The following is a 23,655-nucleotide window of genomic DNA, read 5'->3' on the forward strand; positions in this document are numbered from 1 at the left end:
CATGATATACAAAAGGAGGAAAAGCAGAGAGAGAGAAAAGACGATCAAAATGACTGTCAACTTTTCTCCACAAAGATGAGGTGCGTGTTCATAAGGAAGGACTACTCTGTCTTAGAATTGTGACGCGATTCAAATGTAAAAGTGCATTTGAAACGTAATATATCAGCTCTACAGGATAACTTCTTCATGAATGTTGCAAAGTAATGCGACACGCATGCCATTGGTTCCCTCTTTTACAAGGTACAAATCGCAGACACCTTGAAGCAAGTGAGTCTCAGCTGTGATGAATGAATCACTAAATTTCATGTCATGTATTTGTAGACGGCTTCGAGATGGAGGGAAAGTTCGCTCTACATAAACCCAAGGTTCACCAGGAGTAACCACTCCACAATGGGACCGATTTTCGGCCTCAGCAGCGACGAATTCCAGTGGTATCTGCAGGACTGGCCTACAGAAAATAGAGTTGGCTCAGATATTGCAGTGTGCGATAAACTGTGAATGTGGCTCGGAGAAGCAAGCTCATATGCTTCTCAACCGGTAATACATTTCCGGCTTACAAAGGTGGACCTGCATATTATGAAACCAAAAACATCAAAGTACTACCGGGAATAACTGGAGGAATTTTCTTTCCACAAATGAATCCAGCTAGAGTTTTCGGAATGAATGTAGTCACAAGTTTGTATGGAGGGAAAGTGGTGATGTGACAAAGAAGGAAGAGTAGGATTCAAGATTAGTATGGGATTCGAGAAAGATGACGAATGAGTCCGGCCTTACTCTCTTTAGAGGAACCTTCCGAGTATTTATTGGAAACAATTTAGGAAAAGCATCAAAGACAAAATTAGATGTCCGGACGGTGTTTGACGCCCAGTCCTTCCGAATGCGGATTCAGTGCGTTAAACACTGCACCACCTGAGTAGCGCGTACAATTACAGGAAGACAGTGGAAAGAGATCAACTGCTGTGTGGAAGAGATCTGATGTAGGTACGCTTCATGGTGCAAGGATGTAGAGATCCACCTTACAAGAGATGTAGAGGCGAGCAGCTGCAACCAAATGCGTGGCTTTTCAAACTTGCAGTTGGTCCACACTTCCGCTTTATGAAAGTTAATGTCCGTCTGCATACAACTGTTCTGGTAGTTGAATGTTGCACAGAAGAAGAACATTGTGCTCGGAGGTCTCCGACTCTGCCGGCCCCGTCGACCGAGCGGTTCTAGGCGCTTCAGTCCGGAACGGCGCTGCTGCTACGGTCGCAGGTTCGAATTCTGCCTCGGGCCTGGACGTGTGTGATGTCCTTAGATTAATTAGGTTTAAGTAGTTCTAAGTCTAGGGGACTCATGACCTCAGATGTTAAGTCCCATAGTGCTTAGAGCCATTTCTCCGACTCTAAATCTTGCAGAGTACATCTGGAACACATTGGGAAGAAGAACTGCACGCACCAGCCGCCAGCCGTTTTTCAGGCCTCTGTGATGGTTTTCTTAAGGATGCTTTGGCTGCCAGTACAGATTCTTAATCGCTTCATAACCAGCCGTCCACGTGGCGGTCACGTATGTCTGGCAATTAGAGGTAACCAATGCAAAAATTGTTTCGCTGTTGTGCAAAAGATTTTCTTCTTGTATTACTTTAAAAATAAATTCTGTCTTCGGTGTCAAAACGGTGCACTCGGCGCTGAGACTGAAGTGCTTGAAGATGTGACGTTGTTGCTTGAAAATCGGGATCCAGTAGCATATCTGTGGCATTAAATTGCAGTATTTATCAAGAAGCTACTCTTTACTCAGCCGAAGCGCCACTGCATTGCCTTTCTGATGTGCTGCATTCTTTATCTTTGGATCACGTGCTAATGCGAAGATACCGTATTCTTCCCTATGCATATGCACAATGTCAAGTTGTGAATAAATGTCTCTTTTTCCATATCATGGTTAACTTTTGTACACTACTGTATTGTGCAGCGTGAACACAAATATGCTACCATTAATGTTTCATAAACGAGTAAAGATATCGAAGCATGGTTTCCTTCGAGTAGAAACGCATGGATGGGGCAAATAATTTACTGTGTGGTTAATTCTGGTAACTGGCCGGTTTTCAGAGAAAATTTTCGCAGAAAACGAGAAATATGCAAAATGTGAAGGCCATGGTAGGCAGCGCAGACCAGTTTCTGCACTAATATACAACGTTTATGTGAGAATAGAAGTAAAGTTGCACTGAGGCAGTAGGTATTGTCTTTTTCTAATTGTTCAGTTTAAAGACATTTTAGTTGCTTCAATAAACTTATGTGAATTAACCACATAGCGAAATACCATCATTTGTCGAAAACCTTGTTCCCTGATGTTTATACATTATTAGGGATGTCCTCGTGTAACGACTAGCATTATACCGGGTGCTTGTAATTTAACTTTCCCTAATAAATGAAAAACACTAGATTGCTTTTGTTGTACAGTATTACTTTTATTGCGTTAACCGGTTTTCGACTTACAAGGCCATATTCAGACATTTACTGAGTATTGTCACCAAAAAAAAGTTACAATGTTTGTAAACAACATTAGAAGAGAAGTTTCACGCCTACATTGAAGCAGAAACATACAGTAAGTAACATCTTTGACAGTGTGGTGGTAATGCAGTGTAAAAAGTAAAAAACTGAACAGTAAGAAAAAAATAGTAACGGAGTAGTCAGGAAAGAACCTTAACACAAAATAGGAACAACATGCCTACCTAAAAGTTTTTGTTTATAAACGAAACTAACAAAATAAAATAAAAATTAGCTCTTGACAAGGCTACTCCGGGAGGTATAAAACATGGAGACTGATTTATCATTATGCTGTTCTACCAAGAGCCGACGGAAGATTCAGTTAAGATGATAAACTTTCCGTATTTAACACGTTATAACGCGTTAACTAATTACCGTACGAGTATCAAACTTGGTAGCATTAACGTCAAGGACACGGGGAAGAGAAGTAATGCAGAATCAATTCAATTGAAAGACTTTTAATGTGCTGCTACGGTACATCATACCATTACATAGAAAGCGCAGGATTGCTTCCGAAGGATGTCCGTGCGTATACTGGCTACCTCACTTGCTAATTCGATCGTTTCGAAACGTCTTTCGGAGAAGCAGGTGAACTTCACGAGCGGTGTGCGGTGAGGTCCCATCTTGCATGAAAACTGTTGTCTTCTGCGGGGCGGATATGACATGCTGGCGAAGTATATCGCAATAACGCTGGCCTATCACACTGCACGTCTTTGTCCTTGGGCGCCAGCCTGTTCAAAAAAGAATGGGCCGATGATGAACGTAGCCGGTGAATCCACACCAAGCGGTAACACGTTCACCATACACAGGAACTTCATCACAGTGACTGGAGGTGAAGATCCCCCCACTAGGCAATTCTGTGTGTTCGCCTTACCCGTAAGAGTAAAATGAGCTTCGTCTGTCCGTATGTATGATGGTGCAGGGCCAGCCCTCGTCAATTTCAATCCTTTCGAGAAAGCGGAGAACGAAGTGAACACATCGTTGTGCGTCCTGTGGTGCAAGGTACTGTGCGATATGGATCTTGTACGGATACCATTTGAGAATGGTTCGAAGCGCCGGCGTTATAGTGGACCACGGGATGTTCAACTGTCGTGACACAGCACGCGCACTGCCTGACGATCGAGAATTGCGCTCAGCGTTGTCTGCCAGAGCAACAGCGATTTCATCAACCACCTGTGGTGCAACCGGTCGTCGGCCTCTTCCCGAAGGGACGCCCAGTTCCCCAGGTGATTCGAACTTCTTCATCATGCTCCACACAGCAGGTGGAGAAAGAGGACCCTTCCGTAATCCTTTCAGCCCGCGATATTCTACAAGTGCAGTTGCAGTATTACTGTTGTTTTGATAATAGAGCTTCATCAATAACGCCCTGCTCCTTTAGTCCAAGCTCATGCTGACACGTCAACAAGTGTTCTGCGACTGGTCAGGTAGGTGAGACTATGAATCACGATGACTGATGGTTCAAATGGCTCTGAGCACTATGGGACTTAACATCTGAGGTCATCAGTCCCCTAGAACTTAGAACTACTTAAACCTAACTAACATAACGACATCACACACATCCATGCCCGAGGCAGGATTCGAACCTGGGACCGTAGCGGTCGCGCTGTTCCAGACTGTAGCGCCTAGAATGTCTCGGCCTCCACGATGACTGATCACGGCACTTGATGGCCATAGTTGGAACTGGAATGTGACGCTGTGGCACATGGAAATCATGCACCCCATGCTATGGACATTAATGCTACCAAGTTTGGTACTCGTTCGGTAATTAGTTTCCGTGATATAACGTTTTAAATAGGGAAAGTTTAATTATAACCGCACGGTACATAGAACTCATTAGCGGCCATGTAAAAAATGCTTGTGGCACACCGAACGTTAGCCTTCTTCTTGATAAATAGGTAATCGCTGATAGAACTGCGTGTTGGCTTTGGTTCCTCAAAACTTTTGTGAAACAGTCGCAAGCTTAAAAGTAAACCGTGTCTCTGTTCCTAACTGCAAAAAAGTCACATTTTAAGACTCAAGGACAACGAAATTTGCCTGAAAGTCTTCTTTCAATTGCATCTTTAGGATATTTGTATACCAAATGTTTTGTAATTACGCTTTTCCTCGCTTTGAAGTTCTACAGACAACTTGTTTAAGGTATCAGCTTGTAGTGCTGATTATTCTTAAAATTGTGACACTAGTGCACAAAAGACTTAACAGGCGGTGTGAGCAACAATCTTAGATTGTTGAGCGACGAAGCTGTACCCAACAGCAAAGTCATCAACAGATGTCGAAGTAACTTCGAGCGTACTTCAGGGAACCGTGTAGGGTCCCTTGCTATTCTCGTTGTAAATTAACGATCTTGCGGACGTTATTAATACAAACGACAAACTTTTCGCAGATGAACTTGTCTACATGAAATACAGTCTGAACGGAACTGTAGAAATGGTCAGTCAGACCTTGATAAGATTTCAAAATGGTGTATGACTGGCAGCTCGCTTTAAATGTTCAAATATTAAAATTGTGCACTCCATCGAAAATCAAAGTACCAAATAAAATAATATTAATGAGCCACAGCTGGAATCTGTAAACTAATACTAACACTTCGACGTAGCACTTAGTAGGAACATGAAGTGGAACGATCACATAGGCTCAGTCGCGGTTTCTTGGTAGAATACTGGGGAAATGCAATCAATCTACAAAGGACATTGCTTATAAATTACTCGTCCTACCCATCCTGGAATACTGGGCAAGTGTGTGGGACCCATACCAGATAGGAGTAGCAGGTGATTTTGAACGTACACAGAGAAGGACAGCACGAATGGACACAGGTTTGTTTGACCTGTGGGAGGGTGTCGCTGATATGTTGAAAGAACTGAACTGACGGACTCTTGAAGCCTGACGTACACTATCCCGGGAAAATATACTAATAAAGTTTCAAGAACCGGCTTTAAATGATAACTCTAGGAATACACTACATATCGCTCCCATAGGATCTTAAGGATCAGAGTACATTAATTACAGCACACACAGAGGCATTTAAACAATAATTCTTCCCACGCTCCGCTCCATACTTGAATGGAACGGTAAGGAACTATAACAACGGTACAGTGGGATGTACTCCCAGCCGTGCACCTCACATTAGTTCGCACATTATTGATGCAGGGGTAGATGTAGATCATCGCTGGGTAAATGGGCACCGAGATAAATAAGCTTTCGGTTGATTTAGCGAATGGCCTTAAATGTGGATGAAGAAGAGTAAAAATACAACTACATTTTTTTAGATTATTAATGTGAAACTTCTGCTTTCATTCAATTTATGCAATTACATACATACTACGTAAGCCACCGCAAGTTTCATGGTGGAGGGTACCGCGTACCACTATTAGTAATTTCGTTTCTTGTTCCACTCGCTAATAGAGCGAGAGAAAATCGAGTATCTAAAAGCCCCCTTGCGAGACCTAATCCTTCACGTCTTATCTTCGTGATCCTTCCGCAAATTTCCGTTGGTGGAAGTAGAATCATCATACAGTCAGCCTCAAATGCCGGTTCTCTAAATTTCCTCAATACTGTCTCGCGATAAGAGCTTCATCTTCCCTCCACGGATTTCCATTTGAGTTCACGAAGTATCTCCGTAATACTTGCGTGTTGACGGAACCTACTGGTAACAAATCTGGCAGCACGCCGCTGAGTTGCTTCGATGTCTCCCTTTAGTCCGACCTAGTGTGGCGTGGAACGTCAGAAGCTTGAACGTGGTAGGGAAGCTAGAAAATCTGGAAAGGGAAATGCAAAGGCTCAATCTAGATATAGTCGGGGTCAGTGAAGTGAAATGGGAAGAAGACAAGGATTTCTGGTCAGATGAGTATAGAGTAATATCAACCGCAGCAGAAAATGATATAACGGGAATAGGACTCCTTACGAATAGGAAGTTAGGGCAGAGAGTGTGTTACTGTCAACAGTTTAGTGATAGGGTTCTTCTTATCCGAATCGACAGCCAACCAGCACCGACAACGATAGTTCAAGTAGACATGCCGACGTCGCAAGCTCAAGATGAAGAGATAGAGGAAGTATATGAGGACATTTAAAAGATAATACACTATGTAAGAGGAGATGAAACTCCAATAGTCGTGGGGGACAGGAATGCATCTGGAAGGGAGGAAGTAGAAGAAAAGGTTGCAGGAGAATATGGGCTCGGGACAAGGAATGAGAGAGGAGAAAGACTAATTGAGTTCTGTAACAAATTTCAGCTGTTCAAGAATCACAAGAGGAGAAGGCCGGATGATACGGAAAGATTTCACTTAGATTACATCACGGTCAGACAAAGATTCTGAAATCAGGTACTGGATTGTAACACGTGCCAAGGAGCAGACATGGACTCAGATAACAATATAGTGGTGATGAAAGGAATGCTGAAGTTTAAGAGATTAACCACGAAGAATAAATACGCAAGTAAGTGGAATACCGAAGTATTAAGGAAAGACGAGATACGCTTGTAGTTTTCTAAGGCTATAGATACAGCAATAAGGAATATCTCATTAGGCAGTAAAACTGAAGAGGGATGGACATATCTGGAAAGGGTAACCACAGAAATTGGAAATAAAAACACACATACAAAGAAGCTAACTACGAAGAAACAATGGGTAACAGAAGAAATACTTCAGTAGATTGATGAAAGAAGGAAGTACAAAAATGTTGAGGGAAATTCAGGAATACAGAAATACAAATCGCTGAGGAATGAAATAAATAGAAAGTCAGGGAAGCTAAGACGAAATGGCTGCATGAAAAATGTAAAGAAATGGAAAATGAAATGATTGTCGGAAGGACTGACTCAGCACATAGGAAAGCCAAAATAACCTTCGGTGAAATTAAAAGCAAAGGTGGTAACATTAAGAATGCAACTGGAATTCCACTATTAAATGCAGAGGAGAGAGCGTATAGGTGGAGAGAGTACATTGAAGGCCTCTGTGAAAGGGAAGATTTGTCTGTTATGATAGAAGAAGCAACAGGAGTCGATTTAGAAGAGACAGGGTATCCAGTATTAGAAACAGAATTTAAGAGAGCTTTGGAGGGCTTAAGATCTAATAAGGCAGAAGGAATAGACAACATTCCATCAGAATTTCTAAAATCATTAGGGGAAGTGGGAACAAAAGACTATTCACGTCGGTGTGTAGAATGTATGAGTTTGGCAACATACCATCGGACTTTCGGAAAAATATCATCCGTGCTATTCTGAAGACTGCAAAACTGACAAGTGCGGGAATTACCCCACGATCAGCTTAAAATGTCATGCACCCAAGTTGCTGACAAGAATAATAAACAGAAGAATTGAAAAGTAAATTGAGGATGTGTTAGATGACTATCAATTTGGTTTTAGGAAAGGTAAAGGCAACAGGGAGCAATTTTGAAGTTGCGGTTGATAATGGAAGCAGGACTAAAGAAAAATCAAGACACTTTCATAGGATTTGTCGACCTGGAAAAAGCTTTCGACAATGTAAAATCGTAGAAGATGTTCGAAATTCTGAGAAAAATATGGGTACGCTATAGGGAGACACGGACAATGTACAATACGTACAAGAGCCAAGAGGGAATAATAAGAGTGGACGACCAAGAACGATTTGCTCGTATCGTAAAGGGTGTATGACGGGGATGTAGTCTCTCGCCCCCTAATGTTCAATCTGTACATCGAAAAAGCAGTGATGTAAATAAAAGAAAGGCTCATGAGTGGAATTAAAATTCAAGGTGGAAGGATATCAATGATACGATTCGCTGATGACGTTGTTATCCTCAGTGAAGTGAAGGAGAAATGGTTCAAATGGCTCTGAGCACTATGGGACTTAACTTCTAAGGTCATCAGTCCCCTAGAACATAGAACTACTTAAACCTAACTAGTCTAAGGACATCACACACATCCATGCAGGATTCGAACCTGCGACCGTAGTGCTCGCGCGGTTCCAGACTGTAGCGCCTAGAACCGCTCGGCCACCCCGGCCGGCGAAGTGAAGGAGAATTACATGATCTTATGAATGGAATGAACGGTCTAATGAGTACAGAATACGTATTGAGAATAAACTGAAGGAAGATGAAAGTAACGAGAACAGCGAGGTACTTAACATAAGGAATGATGATCACGAAGCAGATGAAGTTAAGGAATTCTACTACATAGGCAGAAAAATAGCCGACGACGGACAGAGCAAGGAGGACATTAAAAGTAGACTAGCACTGGCAAAAAGAGCACACCTGGCCAAGAGAGGTCTACTAGTATCAAACATAGGCCTTAATTAAAGGAAATTTCTGAGAATATAGGTTTGGAGCACGGCATTGTATGGTAGTGAAACGTGAACTGCGGGAAAACCGGAACATAAGAGAACCGAGTCATTTGAGATGTGGTGCTACAGACGCATGTTGAAAATTAGGTGGACTGATAAGTTAAGGAATGAGGATTTAGGAGAGGAAAGGAATATATGGAAAACACTGACAAGGAGAAGTGACAGGAGGGTAGGACATTTGTTAAGACGTGAGCGAGTGACTTCCGTGATACTAGGGGAGCTGCAGAAGGCAAAAACTGTCGAGGAAGACAGAGATTCGAATACATCCAGAAAATAACTGAGGACATAGGTTGCAATTGCTACTCTGGGATGAACAGGTTGGCGCAGGAGAGGAATTTGTGGCGGGCCGCATCAAACCAGTCAGAAGACTGATGACTCAATAAATAAATAAATAAATAAAGAAAAAGTGGTGAACCCAAACACTAAACACTCGAACACACTGTTCGCTTCTCGTGGTCTAGTGGTTAGCGTTGCTGCCCCTGGATCATGGGGTCCCGGATTCGATTCCCGGCCAGCTTGGGGATTTTCTATGCCCAGGGATTGGGTGTTTGTGTTGTCCTCATCATTTCATCGACATCATCATTCGTGATAGTGGCTAGACAGGACTGCGTAAAAAATTGGAGTGTGAAAAAATTGGGACTTTGTACGGTTGCCGATGACCGGCAGTTGAGCGCCCCGTTATACAAACATCGTCATCATCATCGAACAGTACTCAAGAATGGGTCGCACTAATGTTCTGTACTCCCTGTCCTCCGTACATGAGCTACACTTTCTCAAAATGCTCCTACTGTAAGGATGCCGAGCATTCGCCTTCCCTACCACCAACCTGACGTGTTCATTCCATTTCATATCGTTTTGTAAACGCTACGCTTAGATATTTAATAGAAGTGACTGTGCAAAACAGCACGCTACTAAGGCTGTACTGGTACTTTGCAGGATTGTTTCTCCTGCTCAACCGCATTAACTTACATTTTTCCACATTTAGAGCAAGCGGCCGTTGGTTACAGCAACTAGAAATTTTGTCTAAGTCGTCTCGTACACTCCCACAGTCACTCGGCGACGACACCTTCCCGTTTTCCACAGCCTCATCACCAAACAGCTCCCAAAACCAGACAATCTGATGTCCAGAACTGACATCTGACCACAACTTCTGTTTCCTTCATAAGGTTTTTGAATCACGTAGGTGATATTGGCTGTTAGAATGGATAACGCGCTGTATTGCGGACGAGCGTTTTAATTCCAGTTTTTGATAATCCAGAAGTAAACTATGCATCCTACAGAAAGGTGATTCCCTAGGAGAAAGTCACAGATACCTACAGAACCCGTTGCTGTAAATATCTAACAAAATTTTGACGATTCCTAGCAGACGTGGTGAAAGACAGTTGTTGTATGTGGCGTAGCAGATTCCGTATAAATTTACACGTTTCTGGTAAGTCTTCGTTGGGGGCAAACCGTACAATGTATCTGACAACGTCGTCGTAACCGCAGTTACGGATATGAAGTACTACAACAATTTTAAGAGCCCTCTCTGATGACACTTGATTACCATTGTTCTCGTTTTAACATTTTGATTTTGTTGTTGTTCCTATGGCTTTCAGTCAGAAAGCTGATTTAATGGAGCTCTCCATGCCATACAGTAGAGCTGCATCTCCACGGAAAGTATAATGACTGTTGTTTCCCTTTGCTTTCATCAGTCTGCAGCAACAACTTAGCAAGCCTGTGGTGAATGTTGCTACAAGGTTATATCAGTAAGTTCTCTATAATGTTGCCGCTGTACATACTGAAAAGATTGCTGTCCCTCTTCCTGAAGCATGTCAACCTTGTTTTGTGCAGCGTTTGTAAACATTACGAGTTCCACATATTAAACTCTAGTGTAATATATTAAAGCTATTTGTAGGCTGCTGTTAATTCTTCAGTTACAGAGTATATTGGTGAGAAAATTCTGTATATCGTTATAAGTAATTAAATGACGTGTGGGTGGCCAAAGCGTACTTTGTTTGTTGTGGACCTTCTTGTACCGTGAAATGGAAGAACGTCCTCTGCCATAGAAAGCACGATATATGGCTACGCCACTCTGTCTGCGGAGTCTTGTCACGGTACGCTCGGCTCCCCCCGTCGGAGGTTCGAGTCCTCCCTCGGGCATGGGAGTGTGTGTTGTCCTTAGCGTAAGTTGGTTTAAGTTAGATTAAGTAGTGCAAAAGCTTAGGGACCGATGACCTCAGCAGTTTGGTCCCATAAGACCTTACCTCAAATTTCCAAATGTTATATGCAAATGATCTAATAATTTTACCTATCTTGAAACTGTAACTATTTGTTGGTTTCCAATAGCTTGTATTTCAGAATTTTTTAACTTGTAACAGGGTTTTGATAGCACCTCTTTTTAATTTGATTTCACTTACCGAATTTTGGAGTATAGTAGAGTAATAACGTTGCACAAAGACTATTAAGTTCAATACTGACAATATTTTTCTTAACTGTAACAGTTTTTAATTTGAAAGGCATATTTTTTCCTAGATAAATGACGACGTTAGAGCTTGGAACAGTTTTCCACATTTGAAAAAAAACCGTACTTTCAGAGAAAGACTTCAGCACGCTTAAAATGAATACTCCCATTTGAAAATGAAATAAGAAAATTTATTAAGCTTTTATTACAAAGCTAGCTAGAAGCGAAAAATTGAAACGTCTTCCTAGGTGCAAGGCCCTCTCCTGCACATTGGAAAGTACGGTTTTTATGACAAGTAAAGCCCTCTCTGTACATTTCGTCGTTGTTCTGAAGTTTTAGTACAAATTCTGAATCCTTTTGAACTACAAAGAATGACATATAATTCCATTGCACACTTTGTCAGTTAGTAGTAATTCTATGTAGATATGCACATGTTTTTACACTACTGGCCATTAAAATTGCTACACCACGAAGATGACGTGCTACAGACGCGAAATTTAACCGACAGGTAGAAGATGCTGTGATATGCAAATGACTAGCTTTTCAGAGCATTCACACAAGGTTGTCGCCGGTGGCGACACCTACAACGTGCTGACATGAGGGAAGTTTCCAACCGATTTCTCATACACAAACAGCAGTTGGCCGGCGTTGCCTGGTGAAACGTTGTTGCGATGCCTCGTGCAAGGAGGAGAAATGCGTACCATCACGTTTCCGACTTTGATAAAGGTCGGATTATAGCCTATCGCGATTGCGGTTTATCGTATCGCGGCATTGCTGCTCGCGCTGGTCGAGATCCAACGACTGTTAGCATAACATGGAATCGGTGGGTTCAGGAGGGTAATATGGAACACCTTGCTGGATGCCAACGGCCTCGTATCACTAGCAGTCGAGATGACGAGTATCTTATCCGCATGGCTGTAACGGATCGTGCAGCCACGTCTCGATCCCTGAGTCAACAGATGGGGACGTTTGCAAGACAACAACCATCTGCACGAACAGTTCGACGACGTTTGCAGCAGCATGGACTATCAGCTCGGTGACCATGGCTGCGGTTACCCTTGACGCTGCATCACAGACAGGAGCGCCTGCGATGGTGTACTCAACGACGAACCTGGGTGCACGAATGGCACAACGTCATCTTTTCGGTTGAATCCCGGTTCTGTTTACAGAATCCTGATGGTCGCATCCGTGTTTGGCGACATCGCAGTGAACGCACGTTGGAGGCGTATATTCGTCATCGTCATATTGGCGTATCACCCGGCGTGATGGTATGGGGTGCCATAGGTTACACGTCTCGGTCACCTCTTGTTCGCATTGACGGCACTTTGAACAGTGGACGTTACATTTCAGATGTGTTACGACCCGTGGCTCTACCCTTCATTCGATCCCTTCGAAACCCTGCATTACAGCAGGATAATGCGCGACAGCATGTTGCAGGTCCTGTACGGGCCTTTCTGGATACAGAAAATGTTCGACTGCTGCCCTCGCCAGCACATTCTCCAGATCTCTCACCAATTGAAAACGTCCGGTCAATGGTGGCCGAGCAACTGACTGGTCACAATACGCCAGTCACTACTCTTGATGAACTGTGGTATCGTGTTGAAGCTGCATGGGCAGCTGTACCTGTACGCGCCATCCAAGCTCTGTTTGACTCAATGCCCAGGCGTATCGAGGCCGTTATTACGGCCAGAGGTGGTTGTTCTGGGTACTGATTTCTCAGGATCTATGCACCCAAATTGCGGGAAACTGTAATCACATATCAGTTCTAGTATAATATATTTGTCCAATGAGTACGCATTTATCGTCTGCATTTCTTCTTGGTGTAGCAATTTTAATGGCCAGTGGTGTAGATGGAGATGAGTGGTCTAAGCGCGAGAGCTGGCGCACTGACCGGTATCTGCGTGGCGGTGGGCTCCTCGGGCCCCGCCTCCAGCAGCAGCACGGTCCAGTTCTGCCTCTCCGAGAGGCGGGCGGCGAGCGCGGGGCCCGCGACGCCGGCGCCGACGACGATGAAGTCGACGGCGGGCGGGTCTCCCAGCTGCGGCAGCAGCAGCTGCGCGTCGCGGCCCGCGCGCCCGCAAGGGTCGGCCAAGTCGCAGCGCGTCCGCAGCACGTACTCCACCATCGACATGAAGAGCGCGAAGCCCGCGCCGCACGTCCCCGCCAGGAACGCCGTGTCCTCGAACGCGCACTGGCAGCAGCTCACGTCCATCGTCCCGATGCTCTTTACGGCTCTCCTTTAAAGAATCGAGAAATACAGTTACGTCTTTCCTCAGCTTTTATTTTATTGGTCAATGAATCACACGTAATACACGTAACAGACCCTAGATATCCAATATGTATCTTAAAAGTTTTATACACTGTCCAGTGGCTTTTCTAACGAAGGTTGACATAGTACATGTGTAGAATTTCAAGCCGCGCGGGATTATCCGAGCGGTCTGAAGCGCTGCAGTCATGGACTGTGCGGCTGGTCCCGGCGGAGATTCGAGTCCTCCCTCGGGCATGGCTGTGTGTGTTCGTCCTTAGGATAATTTAGGTTAAGTAGTGTGTAAGCTTAGGGTCTGATGACATTAGCAGTTAGGTCCCATAAGATTTCACACACATTTGAACACTTTTTTTAGAATTTCAAGATGCGTATCGCTTATTGTCAAATGGTCAGGCAGGTGTTTTCGATTTGGGCTATTCGGCATAGACAACCGTGGCTTTATATGACATTCAGTCGCCTGAACAATCGGCTCTGGTTCCTTTTTTGGTGTCTTTTGCGAACCTTTTCTGGAGACTGTCCACACATTACAGTACTTTCCTGTATTCTGTACACTATGTTTATTCCATGAAAGAAAAGGAATGCTGCTTTACAAATTAGAATATCCCTACCTACAATTCTCAACTTGTAGGAAAACGCACCTGCGTGATTACGATGTCCTTCTTCTTCTTCTTCTTCTTCTTCTTCTTCTGCAATCCTGGGACGCTTCCTCTGAGTGTGGCGCGTGGTAAACAGCCTAGCAAGAAGACACTGGGAAACCTACGAATCCTGTCCATCTTTTCTGGAAATAACAAGGGACTTGTCTGCTTTTTTTAGATTTTCAAATGGACGTTTCTTTCGATCTGTATTGCTTTTACCAAAACAAATTCGCCATGGGATATCTGATGACGGGGAAGAGCAAGGCAGCATTAACTCAAAAAGTCGGTTTTTGGACTTGTTCAGTTTTTGTAGTAAGCCTCTCATATATAAGACGAATCACCTAAAACTTGCACCGTAGATATTACGGAAATGGAAAGTGATATTGATATGCAGTCTTCACAGAATGGATTGGTAGTCAGGGATTCGTATTATTAGTCAATCAACAGATTCTAATAATACTTAAAAAGTGTATTTTTGTGCAAGCGTACACTTTTTAACTGAAACAATGCCTATTGACATTAACAGACTAAAAGAGACTAAATTAGAACGTTAGTGGTGTTTGCTGCAAGATTATAGTACGAGCCGTTTGCGTGACATCATATTTTGAAAAATTCCCACAGCGATACTTAATACCTGTGGTAGTACACACTAAAGAACAACAAAAGTGAATAAGGAGTTATGTGGATTTTGACCAATAACGAGGCAACTGACGATCACATGTTGTGTTCAAAATGACCGTCGACAGATGCAACATACGCTTCCAATCCGGTATGGAATGACTGCTGCACACGTTCCAGAATTTCACCAGAGATGTCTGAATAGGCTGCAGTAGTACGTCGTTGATATCATCAGACGTAGTTGATATGTCCTTGTAGACAGCATCTTTCAGCTTTCCCCACGGAAAAAACGTCCACAGGCGTTAAATTCGGGGAACAGGTCAGCTGAGGTACTTGTCCTCTGCGTCCAGTCCAACGTTTCGGAAGCAGTTCGTAAAGACATGTTGTAGTATTTCGTGCACTATGAGCTGAACAGGCGTCATATTGGTACCACAGGTTTCTCCTGCTCTACAGAGAAATGTCCTCTAGCGTACGCGCAAGATTGACTGTTAAGAGGCTGTGATACCTGTGCATGTTCAGTGTTTTGTTTAAGAAAAACAGGAATATGAGCCAATGGCTCATTATCCCACACCACACTTTTACACTCCATGGGCGCTGACGTTCCACCTGACGCAGCCAACAGGGATTGCCAACAGACTGATAGCGCATAGCCGGCCGGTGTGGCCGTGCGGTTCTAAGCGCGTCAGTTTGGAACCGCGTGACCGCTACGGTCGCAGGTTCGAATCCTGTCTCGGGCATGGATGTGTGTGATGTCCTTAGGTTAGTTAGGTTTAAGTAGTTCTAAGTTCTAGGGGACTGATGACCTCAGTAGTTAAGTCCCATAGTGCTCAGAGCCATCTGATAGCGCATAAAAATATGCGGTTTCCCTGGCCATGATTGGTAAATGTGGTTTCATCGCCAAAGAAGATGGATGATACATCTGGAGTATCCTGTCTTAATGCCCAGGTTCAAAAGTTAACACGATTCTCATAATCGTTTTCATGCAGCTCTTAATGGAGAGATGTAATAGAAATGGTACCTATGTCGATGGAGAATGTGTAAGACACTTGCGTGACTCATGCCACTTCCTCGTGCGATTGCGAGGGATCTAACTTGCAGATCAACTGCAAAAGCAGCAAGAAAATTAATTTCCCGTTCTTCTCTCATCACTTGTTTCCTTCTATTACGTTGTGTGGCTGTTACACTACCACTTTCACATAACTGTAGAGGTTAATAAATAACTACCGAGCTGGTTGATGGCTGTTGAGGTATCTTGCCGCTTACGTCGTACAAGAACGAACTGCATTCTTTCTACACTTTCCACACACCATGAGCAAGTCGGCTTTTTTATATTGGTAAATCTCATCGTCCACTCAGAACCTACTGCGTGAACTGTCACACACTAACTGATGACCAGCAAATCGCAATGTACTCAGGGAACACACAAGAACACTGTAAGCAAGCACAACAATACCGTACCTAACAACCACGCAGGCTGAGTGGCACAAACATGTATGAAAACTTTTCAAAATACGATACTTTGTAAACGATTCACACTAGAATCCTGCAACAAGCAAGGCAAGGTGAAATGTTCTGCCTGTACTAGTGTTTTAGCTTCACACTCAAGAGGGCTGTGAGCTGGAGCACCATCATATATGGTACCCATATTACCCTTTGTATCACCAAAGGAAATCTTCCAGCAGAGGAGGCTGGGTCAACCACAGGAGGTAGAGATATGTCTTGCATGTGAAGCGTTGTGGGAAGATGGAGTACCATGAAGTCGTCATCAAAAATTTCCGCTCACACATTGCCGCTGGAGCAGTGCTGATGGTTCACTGCCACATATTATATTACAGGGGTTCTCCGTAGCCCACAGCTGGGTGTTACGAAGGTTGCTGATATCATCTTCCATAAACATAGCCTTATCTGTGAAGGCGATGGATCACAGAAGTCCCAGTATTACTGTGGCCCATGTGACGAGCCAGCGACAAAAGCGTCGCTGCGGAGGCAAGTCCATAGGCAACAAGGCTTGCCGGCATTGTGATATGGGTAGTTGTTGTTCTCATGGAGAACGTTCCACATGGCTGCTTGGTGATGGTATTGGGATCACTGTCAGAGATCTCTTATCTCCACTTTCAAGTGGGTGCACCTTCTTTGGTAAGCATTTACAAACCTGTCTTGCTCCTTATCCACACAGGGGTCGTTCCCTGCAGTTTTTCCCTATTTGTCAAATCTCCCTATATACATATGTAACAGCTGTATCTGCCTGATGTTTTGTTAGATTCAGTATTGTTGATGTATACAAATCGTCACCTAAATTTTTTTGTATTGAAAATATTTGCATAGTGAACTGGGCCTAACAGCAAAGAATTAAGAATCCAAGTAATGATTATTACCAAAATTGAAATATAAAATTCAAAATACAGGTCACGACATTAATTTATATACCACCAGTAACTGCAAGACAATATTGCTCAGAAAGAAAAGACTATGTTGTAATTAAGAACAAACTGAATATGGGAGCAAATTGCTTTAGATGTGCGCGCAGACCAAATCACGTTCATAATGATTTCAGTTTTTTCAACAATGCGTACTATATTAAGAACTTATCACAAAATAAATCATTATAGATAGTTCTCCTAGTAACAGTAATAAAGGAAGTAGGTTACAGTACACTTGTTCGCCCACTGTATGAATACTGCTCACCGGTGTGGAATCCATACCAGAAAGGGTTGATAGAAGAGATAGAGAAGATCCAAGGGAGAGCAGCGCGCTTTGTTACAGGATCATTTAGTAATCGCGAAAGCGTTACGGAGATGATAGATGAACTCCAGTGGAAGACTCTGCAAGAGAGACGCTCAGTAGCATGGTACGGGCTTTTGTTGAAGTTTCGAGAACATACCTTCACCGAGGAGTCAAGCAGTATATTGCTCCCTCCTACGTACTCGCGAAGAGGCCATGAGGATAAAATCAGAGAGATTAGAGCCCACACGGAGGCATACCGACAGTCTTTCTTTCCACGAACAATACGAGACTGGAATAGAAGGGAGAACCGATAGAGGTCCTCAAGGTACCCTCCGCCACACACCATCAGGTGGCTTACGCAGTATGGATGTAGATGTAGATTAATTTTGAGTACACAGGATTTGCAAAAGGCTTAGTACATCACAAAACATTATATACTTTGGCGACTGATGACCTCAGAAGTTAAGTCGCTTAGTGCTCAGAGCCATTATATACTTTGAGGTCGTACGGTTTACAAAGGCTCTACATTTCGATCCACGTCAAAGAATACGGAAACGGAAAGTTTGAAGGACCTGAGCCTGTACGAGGGATTGTAAAACTTAAAAGGAGGCTCTTGAAGAAGAGGGAAAGGACGAAAAAACTGGAGTGCAGCGAGATGAGCTACAAAATTGCACTGCTTTTGTGTTCTTTCATCTAATAGTAATTTAATAAAGCAACACTTGATAGTTGCAGCTGAATATCTGTGTCCACTTCAGGTAGAACAGTTTCGCATGGTGCCGTTACATGCTTTCGAAACAAAAATGGCTCTGAGCACTATGGGACTTAACTTCTGAGGTCATCAGTCCCCTAGAACTGAGAACTACTTAAACCTAACTAACCTAAGGACATCACAAGCATCCATGCCCGAGGCAGGATTCGAACCTGCGACCGGAGCCGTCACGTGGTTACAGACTTAAGTGCCTAGAATCGCTCGGCCACACCGGCTGGCGCTTTGCAAACACTTGCAAAATTTTTGTAACGACTGTTATAAGTTCTTTAGCGCTTTATGAAAGTTTAATATCACAGGCACACAGTTAGCGTGACATTCTTAGCAGTGTTGTCGAAAGTGTAGAAAATACGTACAGATTAGCCACGCATTTTATGAGTTTGTGTCTCTACAGACTTAGCGCCCGTCAGGTTGGGAAATAAATCAAGATTCGTAGCGCAAGTGAATGCAACTTGAAGTAACTGATCTGCAGGACGACAGAGAACATGAAGATATAAAGATTTCTCCAAGCATTTCCGTCAGGATCGATCTCTCCATTTACACGTATCTCCACACAGATCCACATTCCATTCCAAGTGCAATACTCGTTGTCCGCAGGCCTGCGCTCATCAACTGCTCAAGGAAGAAGTTTACTGTGACTTCCTGACAGCTTCCATACCTCAGAATCCGCTGTAGCATCATTCTACACCATTGATACATTGATACATTTATGAGGGCACACCCAGCAAGTGCACCCAGTGTCCTTTCTCTTGGAGGTCAATCCCTTTTCGCGACTGGCCGCTATTCTCGGTGCACCTGAAAATGTCAAATGGCTCTGGGTTCTAGAAGCCTTCAGCAATGTCGTATCTTCAATTCGTGATTTTTTTTCTCGTTTTACCAGTGTCAAGCAGGAATATATAGATATATAGAAAGTGTTCACAAGTATCTGAACGATACCTTCCTGAGAGCAAGATAACACAGGGCGTATCAAAAAGAATCATTCAATTAAAAAAAAAGTCACCACTATTATGTTATTTGAGATTTGTGTGTGAGCAACATGCTTCTGGAAAGAGCAAACTCTGGAGTTTTACATAGTTCCACTAGGTAGCAGCAGAGTGCGCCCACTTCAGTTCTAGCACGTTGTTTGTGTAAAGGCAAATCGCCGGGCCGTCCCCGCGTGTCTGACACAGAACGCATCAGCCATTTTTACAGGTAGCATATATCTCGATATGCTTGAGAGGTTTATTTTCCCACAATTGGAGACTGATTCGAACGACTCCGTTTACCAACAGGATCGGGCACCGCCAAGCCTTACATTCTTGGCCTCCAAAGTCGCCGGACCTGACTGTATGTGATTATTTCTTGTGGGGGTTTTAAAAGACTGTTTATGTGCCTGCGTTACCAACAACAGTGAATGAACTGTGACATCGCATAACAGCAGCTGTGGACGCTGTAACTCAAGTCACGTTCGCTGAAGTGTGGGAACAATTTGAATATCACATTGACATATACCATGATTCTGAAGGGGGCATATCGAACACCTATGAAAAGCTGTGACAAAAACTTCATCAAAAACTAAAATTCATTGTACATGGTTATTAGTTTCAAAAATATAGACGTGCCAGATCGGATGATTCTTTTTGATATACCCTGTATACACACATCCATACTCGGATAAAAGTACATCGTAGGTGGTAGTCCTGAGTGGGAATGAGCTTGAAAAGACGTATGTTAGACGTATAGGCAACCTTGGAGAGCGTGTAATCAGAGTAGGGAATAAAATTTCATCACTGCCTTTCAGAATTACAAACGATTGAATAGGGATGCTGCTTGGCTCCTACAGTGTTAAAATTATAAATCCAGATAGCCTTAGACTTGTGAGGTAGGAAATGTGTAGGAATTGGTATTCAGGTAAGAAAGGGTCATCAGTATTTGTACACCTTGTTCTTCGCAGATGATCATGTAGTGGTGCGAGTGATACACTGTCCAGTCATATTAATGTGATCTCCTATAAAAAGCCAGAAAAACCACTTTTTGCAGTGCAATACGTGCAGGAAGAGGTTCAGGAAGTTTCCGACAGGCATGTGACCCGCTGCTCTAGGTTTCTCGGTTGGGGACCCATGGTGCTAACAGTGTGATCGAAGGTGACCTCACAGATCCTCAATTGGGTTTAAATCTGGGGAATCTGGCGGCCAGGGGAGTGTGATACACGCATCTTGGTGCTCTTCAAATCACGAACGTACACTGTAAGCTTGTGGTACGTTGCATTTTTCTGCCGGTGGATACAGTCATGCTAAGAAAAAACAAATTGCATGTTCGGGTAGACGTGGTTCTCAAGGAAAGATGCATACTTGTGTTGATCCATTGCGCCTTTCAGAATGACGAGATCACACAGGGGATGCCACGAAACCATTCCCCAGACCATAAAGCTCCCTCGTAATTGTAGGGGTTTGTTTTTAGACTTTTCACGCAGTACACGCCAACGATCATCTGTCCGATGGAGCATAAAACGTGATTCGTCTGAAAAGGCACCTATCGCCACTCAGTGGACGTGAGTTGTGGTATTGGGGTGCAAATTCCAGCCTCCGTCACCGGCGAACAGTATCCGCCATGAACCAGGCGGCTGCTGCGGATGCGCATGCGCAGCAACGTTCGCTGAACGGTCGTCGAGGAGACGCTGTTGGTAGCCTCTTAGCTCATCTGGGCTATCAGCTGCTGAACAGTTGCACGTCTGTTCTCTCGTACATCTCTCAGCAACTGTCGTTCACCCCAGTCATCTATGGCTCGTGGTGCACCACAGTAGCCTCGGCGCTGGTTTTGGATGTGGCCATTTTGATATGCCCGGCATACTTTAACCACGAAGGCTGTCAAACGTTTTCAGAACTTAGCCGTGTCGGATACGCTTCATCCTTCTCCCGAAAGCCTGTGATTATGCTCTTTTGGATACCAGATAAATCACTCTGTTTCCTCATTGCGATACCGATTGCACTGTTTACCGCCCCCCTCCTCCCCCCCTCCCCCATACACTTTTGCTAATGCTGCCGACTGCCGTCTGTGAGTGGTTATTGCACGTAGAAGACTAACATAGGCGGGGATCACATCGCCGCGCGGGATAAGCCGAGCAGTCTATGGCGCTGCAGTCATGATGGACTGTGCGGCTGATCCCGGCGGAGGTTCGAGTCCTCCCTCTGGCATGGGTGTGTGTCTTTGTTCTTAGGATAATTTAGATTAAGTAGTGTGTAAGCTTAGGGAATGATGACCTTAGCAGTTAAGTCCCATAAGATTTTACACACATTTGAACATAAAAAAAATATTAGAAGAATGTGATAAGTGGGGACTGAAACCATATTTTCATAAAGCTGAAAACCTACGCAGTGAAGAAAATGAAAGAAACGTAATAGTAGAGGACCAGCACATCAAGGGATGTACGAAATTTAAATATCTGGGCGGCATTCACTCGGAAGACGTAGCAAGTAATTGGGAAATACAGCAAAGACTAGCCCATGGGAAAGTAGCAATCCAGAAATGGCTCTGAACACTATGGGACAGCAATCCAAAAGCTAAACCCTTTGTTATGATGCTCTAAGATACGGTTGAAAGTAAAGAAGATGTTCTATACAAGCACTGTAGCGCCTGTAACGATTGGTGGATGCGAGTGCTGGGACCTTAGTGGAAAAAAATGAAAACAAAGTGAGAGTTGTAGGCATGCATTATCCCAGAAGATCGTGTAGAATATCAGCGAAACCACGCAAGAAATACAACGATCAGAGAAATGACCCACACTCAAGAAAACATCACAAATAGAACAGAAGAACAGCAGCTCGCCTGGTGTGGACAAACAATGCGAATGACAGATGGCAAGAAAAGATCTTGATGTGCCTTCCTCAGGGAAGAAGAAGAAGAGGGACCGAAAAATGCTAGTTATTCGGGGTAAAGGATGCCATGAAAAAAAGAGAAGTAGAAGAAGATAAGGAAGCATGGGAAGATAGAAAGCGATGGTGACAGATGTGAGGGATGCAGCGACAGCTGTAGGAAATGCACAGGAGAGACAGAGAGAGAGAGAGAGAGAGAGAGAGAGAGAGAAGGGGAGAGAGACAGTGATGGCAGGTAGTATCGGCAGGCTTGGTGGTTAATAGATAGTTTTTCAATAGTGTTGTATACTACTTTGTAAAAAAAAATGGTGGCCAGTTTCCTCCATCCCTTGCGACTGACAGATGGCAAAAAAAGATCTTGATGTGCCTTCCCCAGGGAAGAAGAAGAAGAGGGACCGAAAAATGCTTGTTATTCGGGGTAAAGGATGCCATGAAAAAAAGAGAAGTAGAAGAAGATAAGGAAGCATGGGAAGATAGAAAGCGATGGTGACAGATGTGAGGGATGCAGCGACAGCTGTAGGAAATGCACAGGAGAGACAGAGAGAGAGAGAGAGAGAGAGAGAGAGAGACAGTGATGGCAGGTAGTATCGGCAGGCTTGGTGGTTAGTAGATAGTTTTTCAATAGTGTTGTATACTACTTTGTAAAAAAAAAATGGTGGCCAGTTTCCTCCATCCCTTCCTTTTTCACGAATATAGCATGAGTTGCTCCCATCATCCTTACTGCTGTCCTGGATACACACTCTCGTCTATCCATATTCACCAACTACCCCACTGACAATTCTTCCTACCAAATGCTGTATGTAAACTGCTCCCTACACTGAGTTACACAATTTGCAGTCTGTGTGTTCATTACTAACAAGGTTTAGTGTTGTCCATGTGCACATTATACACAAATTATAAGTTTACATTATCAGTTAACAGTATAAATCTGTTAAACAATTGTAGAAATATTGACAATGAAGAGAAACATTTTTAATTGCAATTTCAAGTAAGACATTTTACATCGAAGACTAACTACTATGCACGATCAGTGGCATACTACGACTTGACTGTCAGTGGTACGAACGTAGTACACTGCGCTGTAAGGCTCATAGCAAGGAAGCAATGTATGTTTACTTGCTATGAGCGATTAGATACCTTAAGCTCTTGAGTAACAAAAGCCACAGGCGACTTTTCCCATGATCGGAACGGCACAGGAGTAAGTTCAGGGGGAAGAGACATGTACTTATTAATTTGCAAAGTAAGGAGAGAGTGGAGTGTTTAGACATGTGAGCAACAAGCATGTAAGTCAGACTCACACGAAATTTCCCATTGTGAGTTCATTGGATTTTATATGAATGAGTCGCAGAGGCGGAGACATGAGTGCACGCTGTCGCGTTGGTATATAAAGCTAAAGCTTTTGCTAAAGTTCCGTCAGTGTCGAGCGACCGCCGTGTCATTCGCTGCTGATGGCGTAATTCGGTTGTGGTATGGAGGACGTAGGCGTCAGCACAGTGCCCTCCCAGCTTTTATCATTCACCTAGAGCTC

At 43.7% G+C, this 23,655-nt stretch overlaps 1 protein-coding gene across 1 annotated transcript in view; it reads right to left on the minus strand.

Moving 5' to 3' along the window:
- Positions 1–23,655, minus strand: part of LOC124613702 (glucose dehydrogenase [FAD, quinone]-like) — a 40,548-nt gene that overhangs the window by 2,777 nt on the left and 14,116 nt on the right. Inside the window, exon 2 of the mRNA XM_047142420.1 lies at positions 13,159–13,504. Coding sequence (XP_046998376.1) covers positions 13,159–13,504 — 346 coding nt within the window. The remainder of the gene's footprint in view (positions 1–13,158; positions 13,505–23,655) is intronic.

This window comes from Schistocerca americana, chromosome 4 (assembly GCF_021461395.2).
Source record: "Schistocerca americana isolate TAMUIC-IGC-003095 chromosome 4, iqSchAmer2.1, whole genome shotgun sequence".
Taxonomy (NCBI): Eukaryota; Metazoa; Arthropoda; class Insecta; order Orthoptera; family Acrididae; genus Schistocerca; species Schistocerca americana.